Source organism: Arachis ipaensis, chromosome B01 (genome assembly GCF_000816755.2).
Source record: "Arachis ipaensis cultivar K30076 chromosome B01, Araip1.1, whole genome shotgun sequence".
NCBI lineage: Eukaryota > Viridiplantae > Streptophyta > Magnoliopsida > Fabales > Fabaceae > Arachis > Arachis ipaensis.
The window spans coordinates 122,639,549-122,652,344 of NC_029785.2; the positions used below are offsets into that span (position 1 = coordinate 122,639,549).

General features: G+C 36.8%; 2 protein-coding genes across 3 annotated transcripts in view; both read right to left on the minus strand.

Annotated features, from left to right (window-relative positions):
- LOC107635391 (pleiotropic drug resistance protein 3) overlaps nucleotides 1-6,973 on the minus strand; it is an 8,056-nt gene extending 1,083 nt beyond the window's left edge. Inside the window, exons 1-20 of one of the 2 annotated variants that reach the window (XR_001619243.2) lie at nucleotides 6,324-6,973; nucleotides 5,439-5,562; nucleotides 5,259-5,344; nucleotides 5,053-5,137; nucleotides 4,535-4,694; nucleotides 4,359-4,435; nucleotides 4,226-4,279; nucleotides 4,064-4,154; nucleotides 3,676-3,977; nucleotides 3,003-3,598; nucleotides 2,753-2,913; nucleotides 2,568-2,671; nucleotides 2,309-2,459; nucleotides 2,018-2,229; nucleotides 1,586-1,918; nucleotides 1,198-1,488; nucleotides 877-960; nucleotides 664-797; nucleotides 281-508; nucleotides 1-106 (exon numbers count right to left, since the gene is read on the minus strand). Coding sequence is in view for 1 of the 2 variants with exons in the window: in XM_016338869.2 (XP_016194355.1) it covers nucleotides 1-106; nucleotides 281-508; nucleotides 664-797; nucleotides 877-960; nucleotides 1,198-1,488; nucleotides 1,586-1,918; nucleotides 2,018-2,229; nucleotides 2,309-2,459; nucleotides 2,568-2,671; nucleotides 2,753-2,913; nucleotides 3,003-3,598; nucleotides 3,676-3,977; nucleotides 4,064-4,154; nucleotides 4,226-4,279; nucleotides 4,359-4,435; nucleotides 4,535-4,694; nucleotides 5,053-5,137; nucleotides 5,259-5,344; nucleotides 5,439-5,562; nucleotides 6,324-6,712 (3,768 nt within the window). In the remaining variant the exon portion in view is untranslated. The remainder of the gene's footprint in view (nucleotides 107-280; nucleotides 509-663; nucleotides 798-876; nucleotides 961-1,197; nucleotides 1,489-1,585; nucleotides 1,919-2,017; nucleotides 2,230-2,308; nucleotides 2,460-2,567; nucleotides 2,672-2,752; nucleotides 2,914-3,002; nucleotides 3,599-3,675; nucleotides 3,978-4,063; nucleotides 4,155-4,225; nucleotides 4,280-4,358; nucleotides 4,436-4,534; nucleotides 4,695-5,052; nucleotides 5,138-5,258; nucleotides 5,345-5,438; nucleotides 5,563-6,323) is intronic. The other variant, XM_016338869.2, reaches the window with a different exon arrangement.
- LOC107635404 (pentatricopeptide repeat-containing protein At3g06430, chloroplastic) lies at nucleotides 7,289-9,605 on the minus strand. Its single transcript, XM_016338881.2, has 2 exons — nucleotides 9,091-9,605; nucleotides 7,289-8,927 (listed from the first exon to the last, which is right to left on the minus strand). The coding sequence occupies exons 1-2, from the start codon at nucleotides 9,478-9,480 to the stop codon at nucleotides 7,776-7,778; spliced, it is 1,542 nt and encodes a 513-aa protein (XP_016194367.1). The 5' UTR covers nucleotides 9,481-9,605; the 3' UTR covers nucleotides 7,289-7,775.

A 12,796-nucleotide genomic window follows, 5' to 3' on the forward strand; every position in this document is an offset into this window, starting at 1 on the left:
CTCTGTTGCCACAACCGGTAAAACTGACGAGCCATTATTTATCCCAAAGAAGAGAATAGCAATGAACATTGAACCAAATATATTGAAGAGATCCTGCTGGTTGTCTCTGTAAATAAGCAAAAGTGAAGTAAACTTTTTAACACTAATAGTGCATCAAAATCAGATCATAAATAAATACACCAAATATCTAAAGAATTGCTAATAGCAGCAATCTGCTTTTGAAAAATGAAGAAAACATGAACTGTTAAGAAAATTATTCAGTAGAATTATGCTCACTAACATGTTCTTTCCTTTCTTCCAGAATATTATCCCAAACAGAAAGGATGCAGCAATCACAAACATTATGCGCATCAAGTTGTATGAAGGGTTTCTCCAATATGACAAATGTTGTTTCCATAAGCATGCTTTAAACTGTTCCCAACCATTTTGTGGAAAATGAGAAGGAAAAAACAAATCTTTGGAACCAGGAACTGGTGAACTTAATTGTTCAACTAACTCTTTGTTCTGCCTGCACTCGCATGAATAATAATAATAAGTGTCAAAAAAAGAAAAAAAGTCTAATTATTCACTAATATGTTGATGCTAATTATTTATATATTACTGGAATTTTATTCGTACTAGCAAGTAAAATGATGCTTTAACAAAATTATTTGAATTACTTACTCATATAAAGTTGACTCCCTATAAATTTGTGCAAAATCTACTCCGAGTTCGATTTCTGCAGAACCTGAAGTTACTTCTAGCATCCATGTCGATGGATTATAGTTGTCTTTAATCTTTGGCATCCCTGGTATACTCTGTATGAACACAAGTTGCAAGAATGTAAAACAAGATTTTGCAATCAATCACTTGTTTCTTCAGTAAGATCAAACTGACCTCAAAGTATTCGATAACCCGACTTGAGTGCTTTCCGAGTGGGCCGGAGTAGATTATGCATCCTCCAGTTTTCATGAGAATTAGCTTAAGGTAACAGAGACAAGAACCTTAAATTAGTACACTCATGAATCTACAACATACCCAACTTTGAAAGATATCAAAACTATATCCTGTGGCATCTTTCATGCTAAATTCCTAGGAAGAAAACTGAAACACACAACTTCATTAACATTAGAAATATCTGTCATAAATATTACCAAAACCAAGAGTACTAACGGAGCCGTTTAAGATGTTTCATCACACAGTAATATGATTATATACCTCATCAAATGACTCGAATATATCAATACTGGGTTGGTGAATGGTGCATGTAACAGTTCTTCCTGTTCCAACAACATTCTTCACTGCTCTCATAACAACTGCAGCTGCCCTTGCATCTAAACCAGAAGTTGGTTCATCCATAAATATGATTGAAGGATTAGCAACAAGCTCAATGGCTATGGTCAGCCGTTTTCTTTGCTCGGTTGACAATCCGCTAACATTTGGCAAGCCTACTAAGGAATCTTTGATCCCATCGAGCTCAATAGTATGAAGGACTTCCTTTACGAATTCCTGAGAAATGATTATTCGAGGAAATGAATGAAATCCAATCCAATAAACAAGTTCAATTTCACAGAAATAATTTGCTGCTTTAAGAAGAAACTTGTACAGATTTAGTTATTGCATCAATCTGAGGAGGAAGCCGAAGCCAAGCAGAAAACATCACGGATTCTTCTACTGTTATATTCGGAGAATGAATGTCATTTTGTTCGCAGTAACCTGAGATCCTTGCAAATGTTTCTTGAACCTTTGGATAGCCACCGATTCTAATATCCCCTTCTATAGTACCTCCAGTTTTTCTTCCACAAAGAACATCCAATAAAGTTGTTTTCCCCGCGCCACTGACTCCCATCAGGGCTGTTAATATGCCTGGTCTCAATGAACCTGTAACGTCACAAAGAAGCTGAAGCTGCTTCTTGTCAAATCCTCGGTTTCTCATTTCCTGCATTCAAAATGATGTGATTATACAGGCATCTCCATGGAGACAATAGTAACTTATTTTGTAAGTAACAACTAAGTGGAACTCAATCATAAAGGGTACCATAGGAGTGTCAACATAGTACTGCACATCACGAAATGTTAATGTTAGTGGCTGGAAAGGCAGAACCACTCCTCCTGAGTGCTGACCTTTTCTTGGTTCTGCTGTACTTTCAACCAGAGTGCTGTCTCCTGCAAAGCTATCATTGTTTTCTTGATTTCCTTGTAATTCTGAATGCTTGTCGGAAGATATAAGAGCACGAGACCGTGAAGGAGCTAAGAGTACAATACCAAAGTGAAGGGTTAATGAATAATATAGTTAATGTGAAACATGGCCTACAAGAGACTAACTTACCCTTAAAGAAAGACAAGACCAGTGTAAAAGCTGTGTTAAACAGAACTGTGAACCCAAGTAAGGCACCAATCGATATCCAGTAAAAGTAGCCATCAAAGTTAAGACCACGGCCGTCCATTATTTTGCGACCCAACGTTGTGTTTGTAGACATCTTCATTAAGAAAAACAAAGCCAGACTCACATTTTCTATACAGTAAAGTTGAGGAATCTTTGTTATCAAAAGAAACTCATACAGATTTAAGTTTCAAAACATTATTACCTTTTGCCATCTAGGAGCAAGAAATTCATTCACCGTCACAGCCAACTCTCCATATGACAAAGGAGAAATCCAAAATCCCCACCGTAACCAGGATGGCATATAGGCTACAACAAAAAAACGTCTAAGAATTATCATTTGAACAAAAAATATATGCTCAAAAAATCAAGAGAGTCCTAGCTTCTCACGCTTTGGGAGGATGAAGCCTCCAAATAGTAAAACATATAGTATGGTCAGAGTGCCAGCCGTCGTAGCAACAGCCACATTTTGGAAAACTGAGGCAACGAATCGAAACATTGATATTGCTGACATGTGCAAGGTAAATAGGAGGAGGAATTGGCGAAAGAACCTGAAAGAAAAATTTGAACATTACTTGAAACATTGTTACAATAATGCCAGAAATTGAAGAATGAAATTAGCTTTCCATTGAGGACTAACCTGCCAATCTCAGGGCTGTAACCAATAACATAATAAGTAAGTGCAGTCCAAATGAAAGATTCCAACAATGAAAGTGGAATCTTGAGAACGGCTGAAGGGATTGAATAAGCCCAAGCAGGATAAAAGCACAGCTCTTTCTGTTTGTAGAACACTGAAAGTCTCGATACTGTCATAGAAAGTTCTGGAATTCCATCAACCAAAAGTATGATGAGTGAATAGAATAACGACCCCATGAAATAATTCCCATGAAGTGCATCAACAGACATTCGTGTCCGAATGAAAACAGTCATTCCTATAGAAGCAACGATCACAAGTTGCGTTGACTTGAATATGTAGACAAAAGAATTCCTTTTCATTAGAAGAAGCTCCCTCATTATGCAAGCCCTAAATAATTCCCACTTTGTTAATGAGTATTTTTTAAAGGCGAGAGCATTCTTATGGCTCTGAGACTTGTCAAATGGCTTTGAGATCTCCTCCTCCAGCTTTTTGCCAAATGAACTATGCTTAAATTTCTCAATGAACTGTTCAACAGTAACATAGCTATAAGGTTCTTCTACTCTGCTCCAATACTGTGCTTGGTCTTTTCTAGAGATAACCTGGTTTTAACAAATGTTTCAAATTATTATGAAATTATAAAGGAAAATATAATTAAGATTAAGCTTTACTTATATACCTCTTGAAGAAAGTCAGCAGTGCCTTTTCGTTGTGGACACTGGAACCCACAGTCCTCGAAGAACTCAACTATACAATCACGTGGACCGTGGTACACAATTTTCCCTTCTGCCATTAAAACAATGTCATCAAAGAGATCAAAGGTCTCTGGTGCTGGCTGAAGGAGAGAAATCAAAGCGGTTGCATCTGTGATATGCACCATATGCTGAAGACAGGAGATTATTTGGAAAGTAGTGGAACTGTCCAAGCCATTGGAAATTTCATCCATAAAGAGAGCTCTTGTTGGTCCAACCATCATTTCTCCTTCATCATGCACCAAAGTCAGGATCATCTCCACTTCATACATCAAGTTATAATAAAATGATTGCTATAGAGTATACTACCGATACCTGTTGTTAACCTTTTCTTTTGACCCCCCGATATACCTCTTCTTATAGGATCTCCAACCAATGTGTCGGCACAGATATCGAGACCAAGGATCTATAAGGCAACAAATTATCAAGATATGAGCCACTGAAACTCTAAATCCATGGAGAAAATTAGTTTACTACCTTCAAAATGTAGTCCGTTTGAAGAGTTCTCTTCAATCCCTTCACTGATGTCGCCTATAATGAAAAATTCAGTCAAAGTATGTTCTCCAACAAGAGTTGGAGGTGGACAAGTTAAAGATGTAGGGTGTTGTACCTTCATATATGCATCTAAATCAGGGTCTGGCATTATTCCTGCTTCTTTCTCTCTTCTACTTACTTCCTTCAGAAGCTCTTTCGTACAAGGAAAACAAAATATCACTCAAGCCATCAGTTTAACTAAACATGTTTTTCTTTTTTCCTTTTTTTTTTCGGGAAATTTGCGTTACCTACCATCTTTGCTTCCTACACCTTGACAACGTGCTGAGAAATCAAGTGTTTCCCTAACTGTCATCTCTGGAATATGCAGATCATATTGGCTTACATAAGCTGAGGATTTTTGGGGAATGAATTCTTCTAGTGTGTGTCCATTGTAAGAAATTTCCCCTAAACCCTATTAGAAAATACATATAAATGCATAGGCAATTAGAGCAAGTATGCAAAAGATCAATTTTAATTTAAACAAGTTATCACATTTTGAAATGATTAATTCGTTTGTGGTACTCAGATATTAGAAGTATGAATGTTTGCATGGCTAAAGATTGTTACATAGTAGCAGACAGAAAATGCTATGACCCAAAAAAGCAGAATGCTTGAAAGATTCAATATAAGAATGGCAAGAAGATGCGACTTTCGAAACCAAATATTATAGAGAAATTAGTCAATCTTCAATGTGATACAATTCGAAACTATAGTTGCATCCCGACTAGTGCTTTTATAAATTACAAGAAAAAAGCCTAGAGATTCAAAACCTTGAGAGAATGGTCAAGTTTCCCTGCCAGAGCCAACAATAGTGTTGTTTTGCCACTTCCTGGAGGGCCAAGCAATAAGGTCATCCTGCAAAAGAATCAAGCATTGAAAACAAATCACTAGTACAATCATGTTATGAATTTATGTTACTGAATACTGATTATCAAAGTTCAATGGCACTACTTATCTTTGTAAGCAATAAACATACCTTCCAGGCTTAATAATGCCGTTGGCATCTTTGATTATACTTATGCGGGAGTGTTGAGATCGTAGGATTGACAATTTACCTGCATCCTTTTCGCAGCAAAAGAAAAAATGTTAAAAGTTAGAAAAATAGTGTAAAATGATGTTATACATCGAATTGATTTTTTCAGAGATGTTAACTTACAATGATCCACCCCTTTAACGTGTTCCACAAAGTAGGTATGGGCTTGCCCTTAACTACCTGACACTCTGCTTCCACAGTAAGATTTTGATATCTCACTTCCACAGTGGGTAACTTAATACCAACTCTTCAAAGCAAAGATGAAAAAAAAAATATTAACCATGTTCACATGTATGCACATGATATAACTAATAAGGTTGTTAGTAGTTTAGTGGACACCACAATATGTGATACTAATTCACCACATTTGGAAGTTACTTACTATTTACTAGTGTGGTTTTCTGGAAAAGGGTCCTTTTTGTCTATGTTTAGTAAGTATCTTATAAAGAACATGCAAAATCAAGAGGTAGAGGAAAGACAGAAAAGTTCTGTTTCCATCCATGTCCTGTTATTTCCTAAATTTGGATGGATAGAAAATCATGTAAATTTTGCATCAGGACTGATATTCTCGCTAAGATAGTTACTAAATAGGGCCTTTAAGTGAGAATTTTATACAATTTAGTCATGTCTAAATATTTTGACCCACCTTCTTAGTTAATTGCAAAAATGTACACATAAGCAGATCAAGGAAAACTTCCACAAGAGAGAATCTATCCCCCATTTTTATTATAATCTATATATTTATATTGAATATTGTATTAATCTTGTTCTTCAACTACTTATGCAAATTTGAAGTCAACTCTAGCCATATAAAACAAGATCGTATGAAAGATAAAGTCGTCGTCCTTATCATTTGGTTATCATGCATCATCATTGATATTTAAAATACATTTAGTGAAGCATCTCCAAGCAAAACCAGTTATATGTATATATCTTATGCACCAAGAAAAAAAGATAGAGCTCAACCTGTTGACTTAAAAAATTAGAAAAAAGGAAGAAAAAGATTACTTGTCAATTCTTTTCCTGAATTTCTGCAACAATCGAAGATTATCGTTCTCGATGTGCTTAATAAGCTTCTCGATGAACAGATGCCTTTCTTGAGCTCCAAGCTTGCTGACATCAACCACCTGCCTCCCTTTAACTTCTCGGCTCGTTCCAATACTATCATGCACATCGAACAAAGCTGAAGTGATCCTTTCAAAAGTGGGAAGCCTCTGGATTTCACCCCATTGTAATGCATCGCCTTCATTGTTATCAACATCGAGCGCAGGATTTATGCTTGAATTGCTCCTGAAACTGGAAGCATAGCTTCTGAATGAGGACCTTATGCTCCTTCCAATCTCTGCCAACTCAATTCTCAGAGACTCTATCTCATCTACACCTGCCTGCTGAGCCATCTATCTCAATCAAGGTTAACAAACTCTCTAGTTGTAGTTTAGGTTAACCTTGATCTCAACATAACACTAAGGAACTTAAACCTTGGCAGTGTCACTGTGTGGAGTGCATGATATTTCCAAATCCGTACATTTATAGGAGTATGGCGCTATGTTTTTAAGCTTGATTGCTAGATGTTGATGATGCAATGCAATATGTCATGCATTACCTTGGCATGCAAATGGCTGCTGAACACGCTGTTAAAGAATCAAAACAAAAACAGTCACACCCTTTTTTCTATTACAAGATGCCTCTCGCAGATACATTAATTAATCAACAAAGTCCAAAAGCTGAGGCATATTTGAAAATATTTAATTATAGCAGAATTTAATAAGTGCAAGCAAGGGTATATCATTGACACAAACACCAATGTGAATGGGGGCCATTTTGTGGATCTTGGTGTTAAAAAATTTCACTGAATTAATAGAAAATAAATTGCTCATGTAAAGAGAACCTTTGGTCTTCCTAGCTTTTGGGATGCCTTTTTCTTCATCTCAATAGTTTTTTTTTTAATTATACATATAACTAAGCTCAACAAATTTGGAGAAATTTAATTATTAATGCTTCATGCTATGAGAACTTGGCAACTTCTAATTCACTTCTGCACTCTGGTCTGGTTATTATATATAATCCAAATATCATACAACTTCCTAAACCACAAAAGAACTGTGGATTGGAACTGTACTAGTACCATCACCCTAATTTAAGCCTTTCGGTATAAACTTTCCTTTCAGACATTAATTTAACAGGACTCAAATTTGACCTAAGACTATTCAGCTCTACTATCAGTGAATTAACCCTGTACACCAAAATAGTGCAGATACTTGAATTCTTCTCCGCGTTAAAAGGATGCCGAAAATGACATTGAACTCTACAATAACCATATGGGAAGCTAGACAGGAGTTGTTCTCATCCATCACGAAAATATGAAGCTTGATTACGCAACTGACAACTCCTTCCATGTCAAAATTAACCTAACAGCTGCTCCAGAAATGGAGATGAGAGAAAAGAGATTTCCAAGCACATTTAACTATAAACCACAGATAAGTCATGATGTTCATCCTCGGGGTTATCCACTGTATTATCATCAGCCATCATTGCCTGTTTTTCCTGCTCCAAATAGTATATCTTGTCATTCATACCCTCTTTTCTATATGCCTCTACCATGATGGAGAATGTTGTTTCATCTGGTCGACACTGTTTATCCTTCATGCGCTTGAAAACCCTCTCCATCTCCATCAAATCCTCAGCCTTTGCACATGCAGACAAGATTGCGTTATAAAAGGATGTGTTCTCAGGTACCTCAAACTTTGCGGCCAGGCGAACACTGCTAATTACTTTGTGGAAGAGGCCAGCATTTGCATACCCATTGATAAGGCAGCAGAAAGTCTTAGTATCCGCTTTCATACCCTCAGCACGCATCTGATCAAACGTACACTCCATATGTTTAGCGTCGCCTACATCTGCAAATGCCTCAATCACATTGTTATAGGTAGAAGTTGTCCAGGGAAATTGCAACTTGCGCATATACTCCATCACAGATGACATTTTGTCATACAGCCTCTTCTTTCCATAAGCACCAATCAAGATATTAAAAGTTCGTGTTTCCGGTTCTATCCCAAAGTTTCGGAATTTTTCATACCACTTTTCCATCGTATCAATCTGGCCCATGTTACCAAAGACACTGATGATTATGTTCATTGTCCAAACATCAGGCTTGCATGTAGTGCTGTGCAGCATACTTGACAACACTTTCTCCATCAGGTCAAACATCCCTGCCCTTCCATAACCACTCAACACGATGTTCTGAGTGACAGTGTTAGGCGTGATATTTCTTTCTGCCATCTCTTCATATAGCAACTCAACCATATCAAACTTCAAAGCATCCATGCAGGCTTTTATCAGGGTGCTGTAAGTGAAAACATCAGGCTGGCAAAGAGGGAGGTTCTTCATCTCATTAAGAATCGAAAAAGCCTCATCAATGAGGTTGCTCCTGCAATATGCAGCTAATAAGGCCGTGTAAAGTTCAGAAGTAGGGTTACAACCTTCTTTAATCATTGTTTCAAACAGCTGGCGGGCACGGTGGGGTTGACCGGATTTACCAAGCAACACAATCAGTTTCATGTAAGTCCCTTCTTTGGGTTCGTAAAATGAATGTTCTTTAAGCATGTCAAATACCTGCATATTCCAATCAACAAAAATAAAAACAACTGCAATGAATATTGATCCATTAAACCTAAAAGAGAAACATGGCAAAAAAGAACAAATAACACTGAGAATTCACTAAAATGTGAGACTTTAGGCTCAAAGAATCGATAATTAAATTGAGATTGAGATTAACCTCTAGGGCTTGAAGCCACTGCTTTTTGTCGATGTGTTCACACAAGGCTTCAGTGACAGTGTTGACCCAGGCTTTTGCATTGTTCTTTTTGTCTAATTTCTTCTTGATGTTCTTGATCGGGGACCTCCTCGTACTCCCGGTTAACGATGTTTCTGACACGCCAGGGTACTCTCCTTGCTTCCAGTGTCTCTTCTTGGCAACCGAAGAAGCAGAAGAAGAAGAAGCAGTTCTTGAGTTTGTTGGAGAAGAAATTGCGAAGCGGATAACACGAAAGGAGGAATCTTGGGATCTACGGTTGTTAGTTTTAGAGGTGTTCTTGAACTTGTCGTGTGAAATTGGAGAGGGAACGACGGAAGAAGAGAAGGAGAGAGAAATGGAAGCCATAACCATAAGCAGTACGAGTCTGTGAAGTGTGAAGTGAAACTCGAAGCACAGAGAGAAGGCTTACCCTCTCGGCACTAAGCCTCTAACGCAGACCGAAATGACCATCTTCTCCCTTCTGACTTTCATCCCTCACGATAAGATAGTAAGATACAACTTTTTAAGAGTAAAATACAATGTTTAATTATAAAAAAAAAAATAGGAAAAAGTACCAAAAGTATCTATGAAATTTACGAATATTGACAAAAATAATCATAAACTAAGAAAATTAATACTGTATCCATAAAAGATGAGTTCTGTACGATAAAAGTATTCAAACCCTAATTTTTTTGTTGAATTTTTAATAAAATTCCCAAACTAATTCACCATCAACCTCAACTCATTTTTTCAACCTTCCATAACCCAACCTGCACCTTTAAAATCTTTGCCATAGAGTTCAAAACTACTCCTACAACAGACCATGCCAAAATCAATAGTGGTGGTGGTGGTGGTGGTGGTGGAAGATCGGACCTTAACTGATTTAGTCATAAGTTTACTAAACCCTCTTTTTGCATGCAGCACCACCACGAACCCTTTCTCTTCTCAGATGCGCGACGACAGTGTTCTCCTCGACTGGGTTAGGCGCGCCACGACAACGTTCTCCTTGGCTAGAATAGGCGCAGCACGGTGCCATTCTCCTTAGGTTGGGTCACAGGCGTGCGATGAAGGTTATGTAGTCACCTTAAGAGTGAGAGGGGAGCAGTGAGAGGGGGGAGATTGGCGGTGATAGGTAGGTGGGTGGCAGACGACAGTGAGGAGGTAGGAGGAGAGTTATGTGACTCAGTGACTCGGTGAGGGTTTTTGAGAGAGGGAGAAGTGAGGAGAGAAAAAGAAGTGAGAAGAGAGGGAGTGATGGTAGAATGATGTTAGAATGGAGTAATTTGAGAATTTTATTAAAAAATTAACAAAAAATTAAGGTTTGGATATTTTTGTCGTACGAAATCCTTCTCTCATGGGTACAGCGTTAATTTCCTTAATTTATGGGTACTTTCGTCAGCGTTCATAAACTTCATGGGTACTTTTGGTAGTTTTTCCAAAAAAAATTTAAAGACAAACAATTCTAATGATTAAGCATGTAACATAATTACTAGTGAGTTATAGCTCAAATGGTATCTTTCTATACTCATTTAAAAGGTTGCGAGTTCGAATTTTCCTACTTTTAGTAAAAAAAACATGTAACATAATTTAATATTAATTGAGAATTGGATTAGTTCTTTAAAATTATGGAAAATTTATAATTTGTTGGATAAGTTTGTTATACTAATTCGATCTTTGATAGGCATTACAATAACTTATTATTTTTATAGTTAAACTTATTCGTATTTTAATTTTTATGGTTAAAAGTAATAGTTTATTTATTTTTTAAAATATCAAAATCATAATTAAAAATTTATATTATTGATAAAAATAATTTTTAAAAAGAATAAATGTCTAAAATGGTTCTGAATTTTAAATCACTATTCAATTTAGTTCTTAACTTTTAAAAATGACCAATTAAATCTCTGAAATTCGAAAAAGTGCATCTCTAGTAGTCCCTCGCAGAAGTGTCGTCTAAACATTGATGATATGGAGCTTGAACTGCCACGTGGGCATTCCATAAACGACGTCATTGAGAAAAGATATCAATGCATAAATCAAAGGTAGAAAAGTTTAAAACGTTAATCCATGAAATCAACAAAGCTCCTATCCTTAACTGAGGAGAATTAGAAACTCATATTCTTTAGAAAATTCTTAAGAAAATGTAAAACTGCCGAAGCAGCCGAAGAAGAACCCTTAACAAAGTGTCTGACTTCTCTTTAAATACTAACCCTAATTTAAAATTCAAATTAAAATTAAAACAAAATCAAATTAAAACAAAATCAAATCTATCTAATTAATGATTTTCTCTAGCATAACTTCTAATCTTTATGTCCTTGCAATCTTCAATTAATGCTGTCATCAATGGGCTTGTGATTTATTTTCTAGAAGGTTGAAAAATTGGAGAAGATTTGATCTTGAATTGAAATCTTGGGAAAGGTTACAAACCCAAGTAGTACATGGCTTACACCATGCACTACAAGGGAGGCGCAGAATACCGGCGGTTTTCTTCAAAGGCCGGCAGCTACCTGGACCTCCATGAATATGGGCGCTGGGATTGGGTTTGGCAGCGGTTTTCAGCAACCGCTGGTATAACCGTCACTAAATCAAAATTTCACGGCACACCATTAGAAAACCGCCGCCAAATGCGACTGACACGATTTGCTTCATGTTTACCGGCGGTTTTCAAACCGCTGCGATTTATCTCGATATGTCTAAGTTAGCGCATGTTTAGCAGCGGTTTTATACCGTCGCTAAATGGTACTATAGTTTCTGTCACAGTTACCGGCGGTTTTATCTCGATACGTGAAGTATGTTTGGTTTTGGAATGTATTTTATTGGGCTTACGTACAACGTAAATTAAGCTACGTTGTACGTGAGCCAATTTCTTCAATTTGACCTTAAGAAACTGCCCTCACGTTGTACGTGGTGAATTCCATGTACTATGCGAAAATCAACTCACGCGTACGCGTGCCTCAAGCATACGCGTTTTTGTTAAAAATTCTCTTGTTGCGTATACGCATGTTGTATGCGTACGCGTGACTGCTGCGTTGTATGTGATATCTCCAGCGTACTACGTGAATTGTGATGGTCACGCATACGCGCACTGCATGCTATGCGTGACATGTGAAATGTCCCCAACGTAGTACGTGAAAGCCCCTACATTGCACACCCTTCGCTTTTCTTCTTCCAGGGAGCTTTATGTTAATTACAGAAAGTATTCTGCTTGTTACTATTTATCACAGAGAGCTTTCTGTGTCTTGCTCTCCATCCTCCTTTCTGTTTTATTTCTTTTTGTTTCCCTTCTAGAACTTCCTGTAATAAATAAAATTCAACTAATCAAAGTAATGTTCATTCTAACCTTAAATTCATTGCTTATTTAACAGAAATTCTTAATAAATCAATTAAAATACAGAAGAAAAAACACTAAAGATGCGCAAGCATCACGCACTAACTGTTCGATGTATTGCCTGAATGAACTTTGAGTTTAATTCATATGTTGTAGCTACCGTATGCATTAAACTACATTCTTGTTGGCAAATTACTCATGAATTGTGCACTTTTGGATGATATTGATGCTAATTAAGGTTGAAATTCAACAATGCACTTGTTCATTGGTTTGATCTCCGAACACCTAATTGGATTTGAACATTTACATTTTGTTGGATCTTAGGTGACATTTTTTTTTATTATGTGCATTTGATTTTAG

Excerpts from the sequence above, each read along its gene's own strand:
- LOC107635404 (XM_016338881.2), bottom strand. The coding sequence starts at position 9,480 with ATGGTTATGGCTTCCATTTCTCTCTCCTTCTCTTCTTCCGTCGTTCCC. Across the intron at positions 8,928-9,090 it reads AGTGGCTTCAAGCCCTAGAG|GTATTTGACATGCTTAAAGA; the intron begins GTTAATCTCAAT and ends TGGAATATGCAG.